At 41.2% G+C, this 14,928-nt stretch overlaps 1 protein-coding gene across 1 annotated transcript in view; it reads left to right on the top strand.

The window, feature by feature from the left end:
• LOC147890851 (uncharacterized) overlaps window positions 1-9,087 on the top strand; it is a 37,777-nt gene extending 28,690 nt beyond the window's left edge. The window contains exon 3 of the mRNA XM_087389599.1: window positions 7,407-9,087. Coding sequence (XP_087245725.1) covers window positions 7,407-7,472 — 66 coding nt within the window. The 3' untranslated portion in view covers window positions 7,473-9,087. The remainder of the gene's footprint in view (window positions 1-7,406) is intronic.
• The last annotated feature ends 5,841 nt before the right edge of the window (window positions 9,088-14,928 follow it).

A 14,928-nucleotide genomic window follows, 5' to 3' on the forward strand; every position in this document is an offset into this window, starting at 1 on the left:
AACAGGGTGATCTGCAGCAGCCTGCTGCTGCATATAAATGGGCATTCTTTGCTGTCCAACATCATCATAAATAACCCTCCTGTATTCCACAGGTTGCACGGGTTCCTTGTGTACACTATCCTCTTTAAAGATGACATCATTGCTGCGTATAATCTTCCGTTTAACGGGATCCCATAACCTGTACCCCATTTCACCTTCGTCACCATAACCCATAAAGATGCATCTGATAGACTTTGGATCTAGTTTGGTGCGTAGTTCTTTGCGTACATGAGCAAAGCACTCGCAGCCAAATACACGTAAGTGCTTGTATGAGGGTGGCTTGCCAGACCACACCTCCTCTGGCACTTTCAACTCCAAAGCCTTGTTTGGCGACCTGTTAATAATGTGAACTGCTGTTTGCACGGCTTCTGCCCAAAAGCCATGGGGTAATGCAGCATAAGACAACATACATCGAACCTTTTCCTGAATAGTTCGATTCATCCGCTCACTTGCACCATTTTGAGATGCATTATGAGGGGCTGTGAGTTCCTGTTTGATGCCCTTAGCTTGGCAAAACTGCACAAAAGCATGTGACACATACTCACCCCCATTATCGGATCTGAGGCATTTCAGCCTACGACCTGTCCGATTCTCTACCTGAGCGACAAATTTCTTGAAAGCATCTAAGGCATCTCCCTTATGCTTCAAGAAATAGACCCACACCTTACGTGTGGCATCATCAATGAAAGTAATAAAATATTTTGCACCCCCTAGTGATAACTGTGGCATCTCACACAAATCAGTGTGCACTAGATCAAGTGGTGCTCTATTCTGGGGAGATCTCCTCTTATGAGGAGTCACAGAATGCTTGCCAAAAATACAATGATCACAAGTAGGCAAATCTGAAAAAGAGAGAGGCGGCAGATAACCCAAACGTGACAGTTCTTGCATTCCTTTAACAGACATGTGTCCCAACCGGCTATGCCACAATGAAACCTTTGGCAGCTCGGTTATGGCAACAACATGATTACCCACACTGGAAACATTAAGAGGGTACAAGGTATCACTCTTAAAACCCTCAGCCACTACAGTCTGGCCATCAGTAATCACCCATTTGGAATCCCCAAATGTGGTGTGGTAACCACTGTCATCCAATAAGCCAGTGCTAATCAGATTTTTCTTGATTTGCGGCACATGGCGGACACCATCAAGCATGAATGTGCGTCCATCAGGAAATACTATCTGTATACTGCCAATCCCTGCAATCTGACATGCATAGTTGTTCCCAAGATGAACAACTCCATGAGTACCTGTGTAGGAAGTAAACCACTCCCTATGAGGAGTAACATGAAAAGAGGCACCTGAATCCAAGAGCCAGGTGTGCATGTCATGGCCATCAATAACCAAAGCATGTGCTATTACAGCAGAAGAGCATAAAACATCATGTATGTCATTGTCACTGTCCTCTGCTGCAACATTCACTGCATCCAAGTCATCTGCCTTGGCCTTGCCTTTGCCTTTGCTTTCATTTCCTGCATCCTTTGTTTCAGCCTTCTTGGCTTTCTGATCCCGTATGAACTTGAAGCACTTCGACTTCACATGTCCCTTCTTGCCACAATAAAAGCATTCAATGTCCTTTTTGCCACGGGACTGACTGCGGGATTTGGACTTGCTAGCAGATCTCCCCTTCTGCTGAGTCCTGCCTCTGTCCTGTACCTGCAAAGCATTTGAAGACTTGCTGCCCGCATTATTCTTCCTGCTCATCTCCTCCATAAGGAGAGAGCTCTCTACATCAGCATAAATAAGAGTGGCATTCGAGTTTGACAAGGTGGTCTTGAAAGTGTCCCAACTCTCGGGGAGGGTACACAGCAAGAAAGTAGCCTTGAACTTTTCATCAAGGTTCAACCCCTGTGCAATCAGCTGTGTAAAGATAGCATTGAACTCACTCAAGTGTGAGGTCATAGTTGTACCTTCCTTCATGCGAAGATCAACCAGCTTCTTCAGCCAATAAACCTTACTGGCTGAGCTCTTTTGGGCATATAATTCTTCTAGTCTTTGCCATAGACCATAAGAGGTCTTTTCAGCCTGTACATTGAACACAAGAGTGTCTGAAATAGTGAGCATGATAGCTGCCCTCGCGGACAAGTCAAGCTCTTCCCAGTCATCAGCTGACATATCAGATGGCTTGACACCCTTCACCCTTATGGGCTTAGCAATCTTCTTTAACAGAAGTACATTCAAGCATTGTTCTGCCCATAATGGATAGTTGTGTGCTCCTTCCAGTTTCTTTATGTTCAGAATAGAAGCATCACTTCCCCCTGATGCCATATCAGATGAGGAAAGTACCTGACACCCTGGAAGTAAAAAGACTGAATAAAAGTTCTGATTTCTCAGAAAAAAAAAAACTGCTCTATTCAAGAGCCAGAAGCACTCTCAATGGTGCTGTTTTTACTGTCAGTAAAATCTGCAGCAAAACAGTAAATGACCCTGCAAAAACTGTACCTTCTGACACACTGTTCTGAGCTCAAAGAGGCATAAAAGAACAGTAATTTCAGACTGCTGCTGCTCAACAAGTGCTTAACAGTGCATAATCATCTGACAAAATCACCAACACTGCTGTAAACACTGCTGTACTGACTGTACTGATCACTTCAAGTGCTTAACAGTGCATAATCATCTGACAAAATCACCAACACTGCTGTACTGACTGTACTGATCACTTCTCCCACCTCAGATGAGGTCTTGCACTGAGTTAAATTGCAGAAACCACTTGACTAACATACAAAAAAAAAGTAAATGATCCTTCAGCCTGTTACAAAGCCTGCAACAGAAAATGGGATAAATCCCAAGCAATCACCCTTATACCAAGGGGAGAAAATGCATCTGAAGATCTCTGTCAGTATCCCAAGTGCTGTCAAACAAAGTTTGGGCAAAAGCCCCTTGATCTGACAACTGAATCAAGTGGAGAACACCTCAACACTGAGGTAGCATGCAACATGAAAATCTCTCTGACAAAAATATCCACCAGTGTAATGCATATACTGCCCTGTGTAGAAATGACATACACAGATCCCAACGTACAAACACTCAATGAGGAACCTTTTGAGCACTGTCAACGATGGACAGTTAGGGACCGAGTAAACTCGATGCGCCCTGGCCAAGCGTGGCTCAACTGAAGTTCTCTGAGTGTTGCACAAGAAATGTGACCTGCAAGTAAATGTCACCTCGACACTGCGGAAATCAAGACAAAAGTGTGCTCTCTGGCACCACACTGCCTCAAGGCATACAATGCATCACCTTCCGTGCAAAAGCCCTATGATCTGCTCACCTGTAAACTGAGATTCAACCCAGTAAAAGCATATGTCCTCTTGCAAAATCAAGGCATTACATTCCCAGAACAGAATAACTGTGCAATCAACCACGCACTGTGGTTCCTTCACCTCAAGCACGAGATGAATGAAAGTACTGGCTGTACTTTCAAGATAAGACAGTTTTTGTGAACTGAAAAATGACCTTGAATCAAGAGAAATGAAGAGCAGAATGCTCTTTCTCCTCTCTTTCTTTCCCCAAAAAAAAAGGCTGGACCTGCTGTACTTTAGTACCTGTGTACCTGTGCAGGGTACAGATGTACCTACTGTACCTGTGCAGGGTACAAATCCAAGGAGAAATGTACTCCTCTGACGCAGATTTAGAAAAAACGATGTCTTCCTGTCGAAAGTCCCTGACACAGCTCCCGAAAAACCGAAAAATGTACCTCCCTGCTGCACAAAAAACGAAAAAAACAGCTCCCTGTAGGTATGGCAGTACGGCAGTACGGACGTACGGCCACCGTACAACTGTACGGTCGTACAGATGTACGGCGCACGAAAGAGGCCTGCACCTGCGCGATGCGCCGCCTTGCTGCCCGCAGATCTGCTGCTGCCCTGTGTACGAAGTGCGCCCGCAGATCTGCTGCTGCCCTGTGTACGAAGTGCGCCGCCCTGCGCGCGAAATGCACCTGCAGGCAGCTGTATAGCTGCTTGATGCAGCTCCGCCTTGCAGCTATGTAGCTGCTGTACAGCCCGCGATCTGCGACCACGCCTGTGACCACGCCCGCTACCACACTCTGCACTGCTGCGCCGCCTGCGCACTGTGCTGCTGCGCTGTCGCAGTCCGTCCGTACGACTGTACGGACGAAGTGCGGTCGTACGGTACGGTCCGTACGTCCGTACGGAAAAGGTTAGGCTAGGGAGAGGAAGCTAGGGAGAGGAGGCAAGGGAAAAGGAGGCTCTGATACCAGTTGATAGGGGGGAAGAAGAGTGGAGTGGAAGAGAGCAAGAGAGTGAGAGTGAGACACTCTAGTGCGGGTGTGAAGTCCAATGTGAGCCACACCATAAACTCACTTATGTTTTATTAGGATTAGGTTTGCCCTATGACTGTCTTAAGACAGTCATAGGTGTCCTATCTTTTAATGAAGGGTTGGCAATGTGCCTTTACCCCAACAAAGTACACATAATACAAACCTCATCCCTGCATGATATCGCTAAATATAAAAAGGTATAAGTGTATCACGATACCCATATATGTTCTCTCTCTTTTGCTGTGGTGCAGCCTACATTTGCTCCACATGATTTGTTATGGATGCATGGAGAAATTAATGGTAGCCATGTACGAATGATGATCTGTCTTTTGCTATGTGGAAGCCTTTATTTGCTCCACAGAATTTGGTATGGATGCATGGAAAAAATCATGTTAGCATGATAGATGACAAAGTCCAGGCATGGATGATGCAGAGATAGATTTGGAGCAGCTGCCAACAAATTAGTTTAAACATTCCACTACTGGCTATAGTCCATTTGGGTTAATGTAAGGATTTCAAACTAGAGCACTGGTGTTTATAGGGCTTGATAGGGAAAGGGTACAAGCTGAGAAAGACTCTTTTGAAGATATGAAGAAAATGTTAAATCATGTCAACGATAGTATCAAAAGAGCTCAAGATGATGCTGAAGGTCATGTGAATTGCTGAAGGTTGTGTTAATTTACATAGAAGGAACATAAATCTTAACGAAGGTGAGAGTCTATTCAGAGCACCTCCAAAACCTTAAAGTCCAATTAGTATCCTAAAGTGCTTTCAAGATATTGTGGGCATTATCATTCGTATAGAGTAAGGTCAATATTTCATGTTAGCTGGTTAAGAAATGGCTACTTGAAAGTGGTATTTTGAAAGGGGAAGAGAGTATCATTGCTTTGATTGAAACATCAGCTCTTCCATACGCGAGAGAGAGAGAGAGAGAGAGAGAGAGAGAGAGAGAGAGAGTTTTCTTGATAGATGGAATCATCAATGGTAATTCAAGAATATTTAGTGACGTGGAAGACATCTACATGGGAAAGTATAATCAAACTGAAGAGAGGCTGTTCAGATATTGTTTTCGAGGATGTAAATAAATGTTAAGGAGAAGGGAATGTTACATTTCCTATAATGATATGATGATGGTGGTACCCTTAGGGAGGTTGTTATGCCCTAGGAATGGGACCTAGGAGTACTGAACCAAGGGCTAGACCTATGGCTAAAAGTTAACATAGGAGTGCTAAATCATACCCTTGGTGAACATTGAATAGAAATGTAGAATTACCTTAGGAAGGGGACTGCTAGGGGGGGGAAGTACCCTTAGTAGAGGGTTACCTAGGCCTAAGTTTGGTACAATTAGCTCATTGGGCTAGGGGGGGTGTGAGGTGGCAAGCAGCAACCTTGCATTCTAGAGCATTCCTCCATGTGGTTTTGAAAGAGGGCTCCTGTAAAGTTTCTATACATACAAAGGTTGGGAGGAGAACTAGGGTGGCTGCTCATCTAGGTACAATATAGTGTGAGTTGTTGGAGTTGTAACATGCTTTTAACCCATCCAACATCAGTTAGATTATAGATTGTGAGATTGAGCCACCTAAAGCACAGATCACCCTTCTACACATGTTGGTGTTACTTAGTGCCATCAGTGTGTGTGCACACACTCACATATACATATGTATGTACATGTATATATACATGTGTGTGTGTGTGTGTGTGTGTGTGTGTGATGACGTTTTCTGATTTATTAGCATGTTCTGTAATATAAAGTTTATGGATTTCACCCAAAAAAAGTGTGTACACTCACTCTTTTTTTTGTGAAACCATTGATTCAATTAATTAATGCAATTTACAGTCGCTACCACCAAGCGTGGCAGCTAGAAGCAGTGGGAACACACTTCCAAAAGATGTAGAGAAATATCACGCATATGATAAGCATCATGTATTGATGTATCCACAGAATGCTTGAAGAATGCATATGTATCAAAAGGGGCATGAGAGGACATGCGATGGTTTATATCATGCCAGATGGTCCAATATGCAGTAAATCTAACCCATGAAAACAATGGGTTATAGTCAGCACGAGAGGAGAAAACTCGCCTAGAAGTTCTTGGAAAAAGTATGTGAAGGGAAGCGAATCGGAAGGCTGGCCGATAGGGTCGCAAGGAGACCCTTGGTTGCTGAACAAGTCCATAAGAGATGTGGAATTGTTTCTCGTGAACAAGAGCAACGCAAGCAATGCACAGGTGCAATACGGCAGCGGGAAGTGTGGTCCTCACCGGTAAAACCTGCAGCGCCTAAAGGCCTTTTGCTTTAGCGGAAGCCCATTCCTTTAAATGATACGTAGGCATCTTGTCCACCATTGAAACTGTACTGTGTTGTGTTTTCAGAGCATGAATTTGGCATGTTCCTGGATTCATTCAAATGTATTAGACAATGGATGCTATTATCATCATGGCAGGGAGACCTGTCTCCCTGACTGTTCCTTCACAAGATGGGTCGATAATGCAGCCACCCAACTCGATGAATGATGTACTAATGATGTCCTTCTGGTGAAGTTTACTGCATTATTTGCTGCATGACTACTTGTTTTGTTCGGAGGATAAATGTATGTCTTGCAGGACTGATCTTTAAATAAAATAGTAGCTTTTAAAATCAGACATCACCTAGGAGGGTGTTAAAGCTTCTTCTATTGAAGTCTTTAACTTCTAAATCAGAATAGCATTTGGTGTCAGAATAAATTCACTAAATTCCAAGATAGTTCTGGTATGCTTACCATACGGATTTTTTCGTATGGTGCAGTACGGTACATGTACCAAAAGTTTTTTTTTTTGGGGGGGGGGGCATGTGGTTTAAAAATTAAATTCTAAAAAATGGGGTGTGGTTCAAATGTGTCCCTTTCCTTTAACAATCCCTTTACTGCTGTAAATCAATTTGGCACTTGTTTGTGTACACTTGCCACCTCTACCCTTCTCATTCTACCATGGTAAAATTTTTTCTTTGAGCTTTGTCATGGACTATGCTTGTTGATGTTTATGATCCCAGGTCTTATTCAATATTACTCTCATGGATCCTTATTATTTTAACATTTCAATTAATTGGACAGGTGAGTTACAAAGTATACATACCAAAAAGAGCTGCAGAACTTGCAAAGCGAAGACTTCAGCGATGAGTTGTAATGCTAAGGGTAAAGGTGGGGTATTGAACGTTGGCTCATAGTACAGAGGTCGGTTGGCTATCATGGTTTGCTTTTCCTGAACCTCTTCCTTACTCTGTTGGAGTGACATTTGGTGCTGTGTTTCTCATTGTATACTAGGCCTCAAATTCTATTCTTTAGATTGTTGGAGACATTGATTGGATAACTTAACTGTACATGAGTATTTGTCGCTTTGCCATCCCTTGCAACAGTTACTTTCCTGGCTAATTCATGTAGCTTGGTATTTAGATGTCCATGGGGTGAGTGTACAGCAATACTCCTGTTGATGAATTCAGTTTACGTCTTCTTTGGAATTGCAATCTTACTGTGGTGTCCAGGGGATGCTGTCCAGGCCTTCTAAGTTAGTTGATGTGTGCATGTGTCCGTGCTTGAGCCCTCATGAGCTCACACTGTGTTGTGCAGATCAAAGAAAGAGAGAGTGCAATTTTCATTTGGTTTCATTTAGCATGTATATTGCAAACTGTCTTAGAGGCAATGCATGCACGTGTGCGCTTGACTGCTTGTGAGATCTGCCTCTGTTTAACTTGTATTCTTCTCGGCAGTGCTTTGTGAGTTTGGAAAGCTCCCGTCATGCCATTTATGTCATCTCAAATGTGTTCGTGAGAAGACAAGTTGCTAGGACAACGAAATTTTTTATGTTGGAAAACTTAACAGTGACTTACAAAATGGAGATTGAAGGAGAAGTGAAGGCATGTTGTATACACAGCAAGGCATGATTGTGTGCAAAATGTGGCCCTTTGTCTTTGAGTGATTTGAAATGTGGCTGAAAACAATTGTGGAAAATATCACATCAACCTTATCTTAAATTTACGTGAAGTGAAGACTACACATGTTCGGCTTGTGTTGGTGATGCTTTAGGAAGGCCTAAATTTTCTCACATGATATTCTGTTCCTGGAATGTAATTGAACCATAAAATATTCTGGAGACATGCTATGATCCATGTAGAGTCTCTGGAGACACAACGTTTCTAGAAGCTGATTGCATTTTTCTTTTGGAAAACGGGTGTCTGCAAAACGCATCAGATACATACTATCTGGAGATGACAGCTTTTCTGGCAGCTTGATTGGAGTCAAAGACAAACCTTTGAAATGACCTAAAAAATCAGTTTTTTGCCAGCATGGTATGATGGGAGGCAATGGCCAGCATGAAATCCATAAGGCTATGATTAAACTTGGATAGCTGAAGCTAGATTTTTCTTCTTCCTTACAGAGTTTGTAATAAGTGTGTTGGAAGACAGGTTACATTACAGAGTTCTGTGGTGTGGTTGATTTTGTGACCATTGAAATGGCTAATATTCAATAAGGCTGAATCACATCTTTTTAATGGTGACTAAACTTGTCCCGTGTAGGCAGGAGTCTTAAGAATTCACAATCCTTAGATGAACTGTTATTTTGACCTTTCAAATCAAGCTATCCAAGCTATGAATAAGAGGGGCTTTCTATCTACTACGAAGTTAATGATGGTTATGGGAGGAACCTAGATTTTTGGAACACAGTGACAAACCATTAACAATGTCAAAGTTGGCATTGCCTATTGAGCACACCAATTCAATATTCTCATGGTTTGTTCTTGACATAACATAGTCAGATGTAATTACACATGCTCAAGTTACTCAAATACTAATTACCTCAAAGTGCCAATGGCATGCAAAAAGATATGATTGGCAGCGAAACTTGAGAATGGGTCGTTTCATTGCCTTCACGACTTGCCTGCTTAATCGCTCAAACTCCTTTAATTGCTCAATTCTATATGGTCATTCTTAGATGCACAATAAGTTTATTTTCTAGCTCCAATTAGTATGTCCGAGAAGACTACATAGTTAATTGCAAGATGATATTTTTTATTCAACGATCATGGGTTCTTATTATATTGAATTGATGCTACTAGGAAGAGATAGAAGCCTCAACAAGTGCAAAATTGATGAAAAATCGTCTAGTTGATACTTTTGACTTGATTTTGTAATTTGAAAGCCTTTGATACTTCATTACTTATATACCAGATGTTTCATTGACTTGTAATTAAGTTCTTATCTTAATCTTCTAAAGTATGGACATAAGCTAACAATTCATTTCACCTTGTGAAAGCTATTGATGCCAAGTACGTAAAGATGCATATAAAGCTTTATTTTATGCATGATGGTGTACTGTCAACTTTTGACACGGTCTCTAGCATCTTTATGAACTTCTAGCTTTTTTGAAATTGATTGATTTTGCTTTTTAAATGTGTAAGAGACTCGGTAATTGATTGTGGTTCCCATGATTCTTTTCTTTGCATTGCCATCCCTGTAGTAGAGTTAGAGAAGGGGGAGCACCTCCACTCTCTAAAGAACACAGCCCTTAGCAAAAGCTTGTGGTTCCCTTCCCATGGTATTGAACTCATATGAACTTGTATTCAACATGGTGTTACTCTTTAGGTATTGACTCTTTTAACGAGTGTCTTTTTCAAATTATCCTTTGATCGTTTGATGTTACCTCTTTTTCAAATTATCCTTTGAACATTTGAAGTTATCTAGAGATCTTATTTATATGGAAGATCCATTTGAGTTTGGAGACATCATGGTTAAATATGATGAAGATATATTACATTTCCAAATGTTAGTTGGGACCATCTGTGTGTGTACGTTGTTGCACACATGCACCCGACGTCGTTTGCATATGTGTGCATAGGCATTCATACATACATACATCAGGTTCCACCTAATCTCTTATTATTTTATACAATCTTCAATGACACCTAGGTTGGAAAAACACTCGAGAGAGGATAAACTATGCTAATTGTGCAAGGCATGAAGACAAACACTTGATAGCAAGTACTAGCTTTAGGGGAATAGGCTATTCAAATATGAAAGAGTAGATGAGATTCTATAGAGCAATATCCAGGAGCAATAGGGTTGACTAATGGTCCTTATTCTTCGATTTTCTTGATGAAAGAGTAGATGAGATTCTATAGAGCAATATCCAAGAGCAATAGGGTTGACTTATGGTCCTACTTCTTTGATTTTCTTGATGGATTTTGCTTCTGTGATGATAACTATGAAAGCTTGGGCAATTGGGGAAGAGGTTGGCAAATTATTTCATATCCTCAAAATTTTAAATTTGCATGCCAATTGTAATATTGTACACATGGCGTTTGGCATTAGGGTATTAGGTTTTCTATTCCTTTTTCAAAATAATAATGTCTTAATTGCCTTCACATGCAAACTTCTATCAAGCAAATAAGCATGATTTTTTTTAAACAAAGGAAGATAATTTATTTAATAGTACATAGAACAAATTTATACATTGCATGACTTTTCTTTGGCAATGTGGCCATGTTGTAGAATACATTTCAACTTAATTAAATGACTTGAGTGTTGGAATTACCTAAGATCATATAATACCCAAGTTGTCAGAATGCAAGGACTATTGGGATTCTTGTACCATAAGTTGGCATGTAGACATATGGCTTGCCATTGATCATGCTTCAACACACCTCCTCAAGCCATATGTGATCTTGTGCATGCTTACATGGTGTTTCTACATATAGAGGAGAGAGAGGGAGGGGGGGGGGCGGGGGCACCATAGGCTACTTGATGTTGCCTACAGCTTGTTTAACTACCACCACTCATGCTATTGTAACCAATGTTTTTCAAAAAATAAATAATTGCAAATCAGGTTGTGAAATGGAAAAAAAAGGTTATGAAAAGCTCTTTTAAAATAATAATTAGGCCTAAAGTTATTAAAATTTTAGTATTTTGAGCATTGAGAATCCCTAAGCCACTCTTTTATGAGGTTAACACAATTATATTGACCTACAAGGGATAAGAGATAATAGTATGCAATAATACCAAATATTTTGATGAGAGCATATGCCTAATCATACATCACATATCATGCCTATTCATTGAATACATGATCATTAAGATTGAAAATATAAAATTTATCCTTATTAATTAGGTTAACTATACCCATCACCCAAGGTCTTTTATTATACCACATAGGATGATTAGAATCTTGCTTTGATTGCATGAAGATATGTGGAAACCTCAATTGGATCATGTGTCATCGGGCTATTGATGGTGCCCTCCTGCCATCCCCCAGCCACCCTAGGCAGAGCATCATTCCCAAAAATAAATCTAGGAATATGTGCTCTCCTCACTCTTGGGTTGTTTATGCTTCCAACCCATCTCATATAGCTTTATAAAGAATAATGCTACTTGGCCTAGTCCACGGCACACATACCTTGCGCAATTTATCATACTTTTCAATTGTTGGCTTGATGAGCTTACAGCTCTAATTGTTTACATGCCAATTATATAGAATAGGCAAGGATCATGCTAACATCTATACAGTGCTAATACATACGATGATACTGTGATATTGTCTACTTTGACATCTTTGTGTCTATATAAGGCAACAAAATATGGACACGTCATTCCTTCTTGCCCAATTAGAAGCCATTGTATGTAATGGGCTTGTGATTTCTTTCATGTGCATTTGCTTCATGCTCTCCTAGGTTAAGGATTGATCACCTTGAGTTATATGCTGTCTTTTCTACTTGGTTGACTTTGGACGAGAGATGGGGAACTCGTTAGTTGTGTTGTTTCTAAGTGGAGTGGGCTTTGCCTTGTAAATGGGGATTTAGGTTGAGAGTATGACTTCTTTGCTAGTGTGTGTTTACTTCGTGGGGGTTAAGACTACCAATCTTGCTTCATGCTATGCCTAATGGAGGGAGAGTACCATGAAGGTGTGATGTTGCTTGTCTTATGAGTGAGGATTGGGGTTGAGAGTGACCTTTCTTTCATGCAAGAAAGGGTAGTATGCATCTTGTGACTTACATGGAGTGAGTTCACTTTCATTCCCATTATATGTGTTTCCCTTTTATTTAACTTGAGTTAGTAAGAGTGGCTTGAGGGGTATACCTTATAGCTATCGATAAGAGTGGCTTCAGGGGTATGATATCACACTTCATCTTTTTTTGATGCTCCACCTTGGAAGTCTATAGCAAGGGTTAACAGCTTATTCATACCATTGGGACAAAACACTTGGTGAATTCATGCAAAGGAATGACAATGTGCAAAAGAGACCTATACAAGGGTTAAGGCTTTCTATAAACTCGTGGTATTTTGACAAACCTAGAGTACTACTTTCCAAATTCGTGAATGATACTCTTAGTGATAGTTCTGGGTCTTACCATGAGATAAACAAGTAGCACAACCACTAAGTTTTTGTATTAAAAAAATGTAAAATAACAAAATTTGACAGTAAAATAAGATCTTCCAATAACATAGCAAAGGAAACGACCACATGAGTAAATTGGGAGAGGTAAAAGCCAGCGAAAGTAAAATACATATGGGGGGAGGAAGATGAATGAAAAGGGAGGAGGAGAGAGGTGAAAGCAGGGGAAGGGATAATAAATGTAGGGTGACCATGGAATGGAACTCGTTGTATATTTAAAAAAAGCCGATGAAAGAGGAGATTAATAAGCTAGTTCAGGTGGGTTTTATCTATTCGGTGGATGAGGTCACATGGCTATCACCAATAGTCATTGTTCTAAAGAAGAATGGCCAACTACGAGTATGTGTGGAATATGGTAAATTGAATGTAGCCATAGTAACCAACCCATTCCTTCTATCGTTCTATGACACCATGCTGGATGCAGTTTTTCGGCACAAAATTTACAACTTTTTGGATGGATTCAGTGGATATAGGAAGATAAGGCCAAAACAGCTTTTGTGATGGAACAGGGATTGTTTGCATACAATGTCATGAATTCTAGGCTGAGAAATGCACCACCTACATTCCAAGGGTGGATACAAAAAGTATTTGCTCCACTTTTCATAGCTTTAACGTGGATATTCTTCCCCCCCCCCCCCCCCCCCCGCTCTCTCTCTCTCTCTCTTTGGTCTTTGGCAATTGTACACGGCATGTGGTTTGTGAACTCAAAATCCTTGCATGATGGGTTTTGCAATCATTGGCCAAATAATAATGAAGATTTAGGATATGTGTTCCAGTTTTGTGTAAGAAGAAGAAACCATAAAGAACAACAATACTTCTATGAAAGAAGAACAAGCAATGCATTCAAGTCCATGCTAATCACACATTTTTTTGGTGAATCGAACCCAACATTACAAAGGACACAATACTCCAAATTTCTCCATGATATTGGTGCTATCAGCGCCTTGTGTAGAACAAATCCTCTCATCTCTAGGGAGTTTAGTGAGATTTGTTCCACGAGCTACTGGCCATACTTGCGCAACTCTAGAAGAGGAATTGTTGATCGAGGACCATATATTCCAGGTATGATCCACGTTGTCATTGCAGAACCACATGTATTGCCTTCATGAGCCCGCTTGATTGCTTGGTTTCCCTTGCGAGGTGGACCACTCAATCATCCCCCAAAAGGATGAGCTGGCACTCCTATTGCTGTGTTCTTAAATATTTTTCTTGCACTTTCCTTGTTGTGCCCCTAGCCATCCTTTACATTGCACTCTGCTGCATGGCGGAATCCTTCTAATTGCCCATATGGTATTGTAAAAATCGAGGACCATATATTCCAGGTATGATCCACGTTGTCATTGCAGAACCACATGTATTGCCTTCATGAGCCCGCTTGATTGCTTGGTTTCCCTTGCGAGGTGGACCACTCAATCATCCCCCAAAAGGATGAGCTGGCACTCCTATTGCTGTGTTCTTAAATATTTTTCTTGCACTTTCCTTGTTGTGCCCCTAGCCATCCTTTACATTGCACTCTGCTGCATGGCGGAATCCTTCTAATTGCCCATATGGTATTGTAAACTTCAGTCTCCACCTTCTCCAGAGATGTATCGACTATCGAGGGCTCCGTTTCCACTTGTTCCACTATGCTTTCAAAGTTGAGTTGTCTTGCTCCTTTCTTGCGAGGCTGGTTTGTTGCCACAAATTTTGGCCTATGAGTGGCATTTTCCGAGTCCTCTGTTGTGACCTTATTGATGCTTTAACGCTTATTTATTACGAGGCTTCGATAGCTAGCCAACTTGCATGTACAAGCTTAACAAGGTTTGTCGTGGGCACGTGCGATATGTCCTCCACGTCCTATCAAGAATGAAGTACAGTGAGTGGTTCATTTGCAAAATTTGGTGGGAAAACAAAATTTTGTATTAGTGAATGGATACTCATATCAACAAAGTGCTTCCGCTAGCACGGATATCGAACATGCCACCAGCTCAACCAACAATCCATCACAGGAATGTTTGAATCAAAAACCTTCCTTGTGGCCCACCAAGCCCGGATGTACTTTGCTGCGTGGCTGCGTCCTCCTCTATAGATGCACATCTCCACAATTGGCACAAGCATTTATGCTCGTCTTGGAAGCTCCTATGCATGTACTAGGAGGTGTGTATCTGTAGGATTTTCTCCCAATGGAAAAGGCCTGACCTTTCCTGGCCATGCA

This window comes from Dipteris shenzhenensis, chromosome 18 (assembly GCF_047967505.1).
Source record: "Dipteris shenzhenensis isolate YYH24624 ecotype China chromosome 18, Dip_SZ_1.0, whole genome shotgun sequence".
In the NCBI taxonomy this organism is placed as follows: Eukaryota; Viridiplantae; Streptophyta; class Polypodiopsida; order Gleicheniales; family Dipteridaceae; genus Dipteris; species Dipteris shenzhenensis.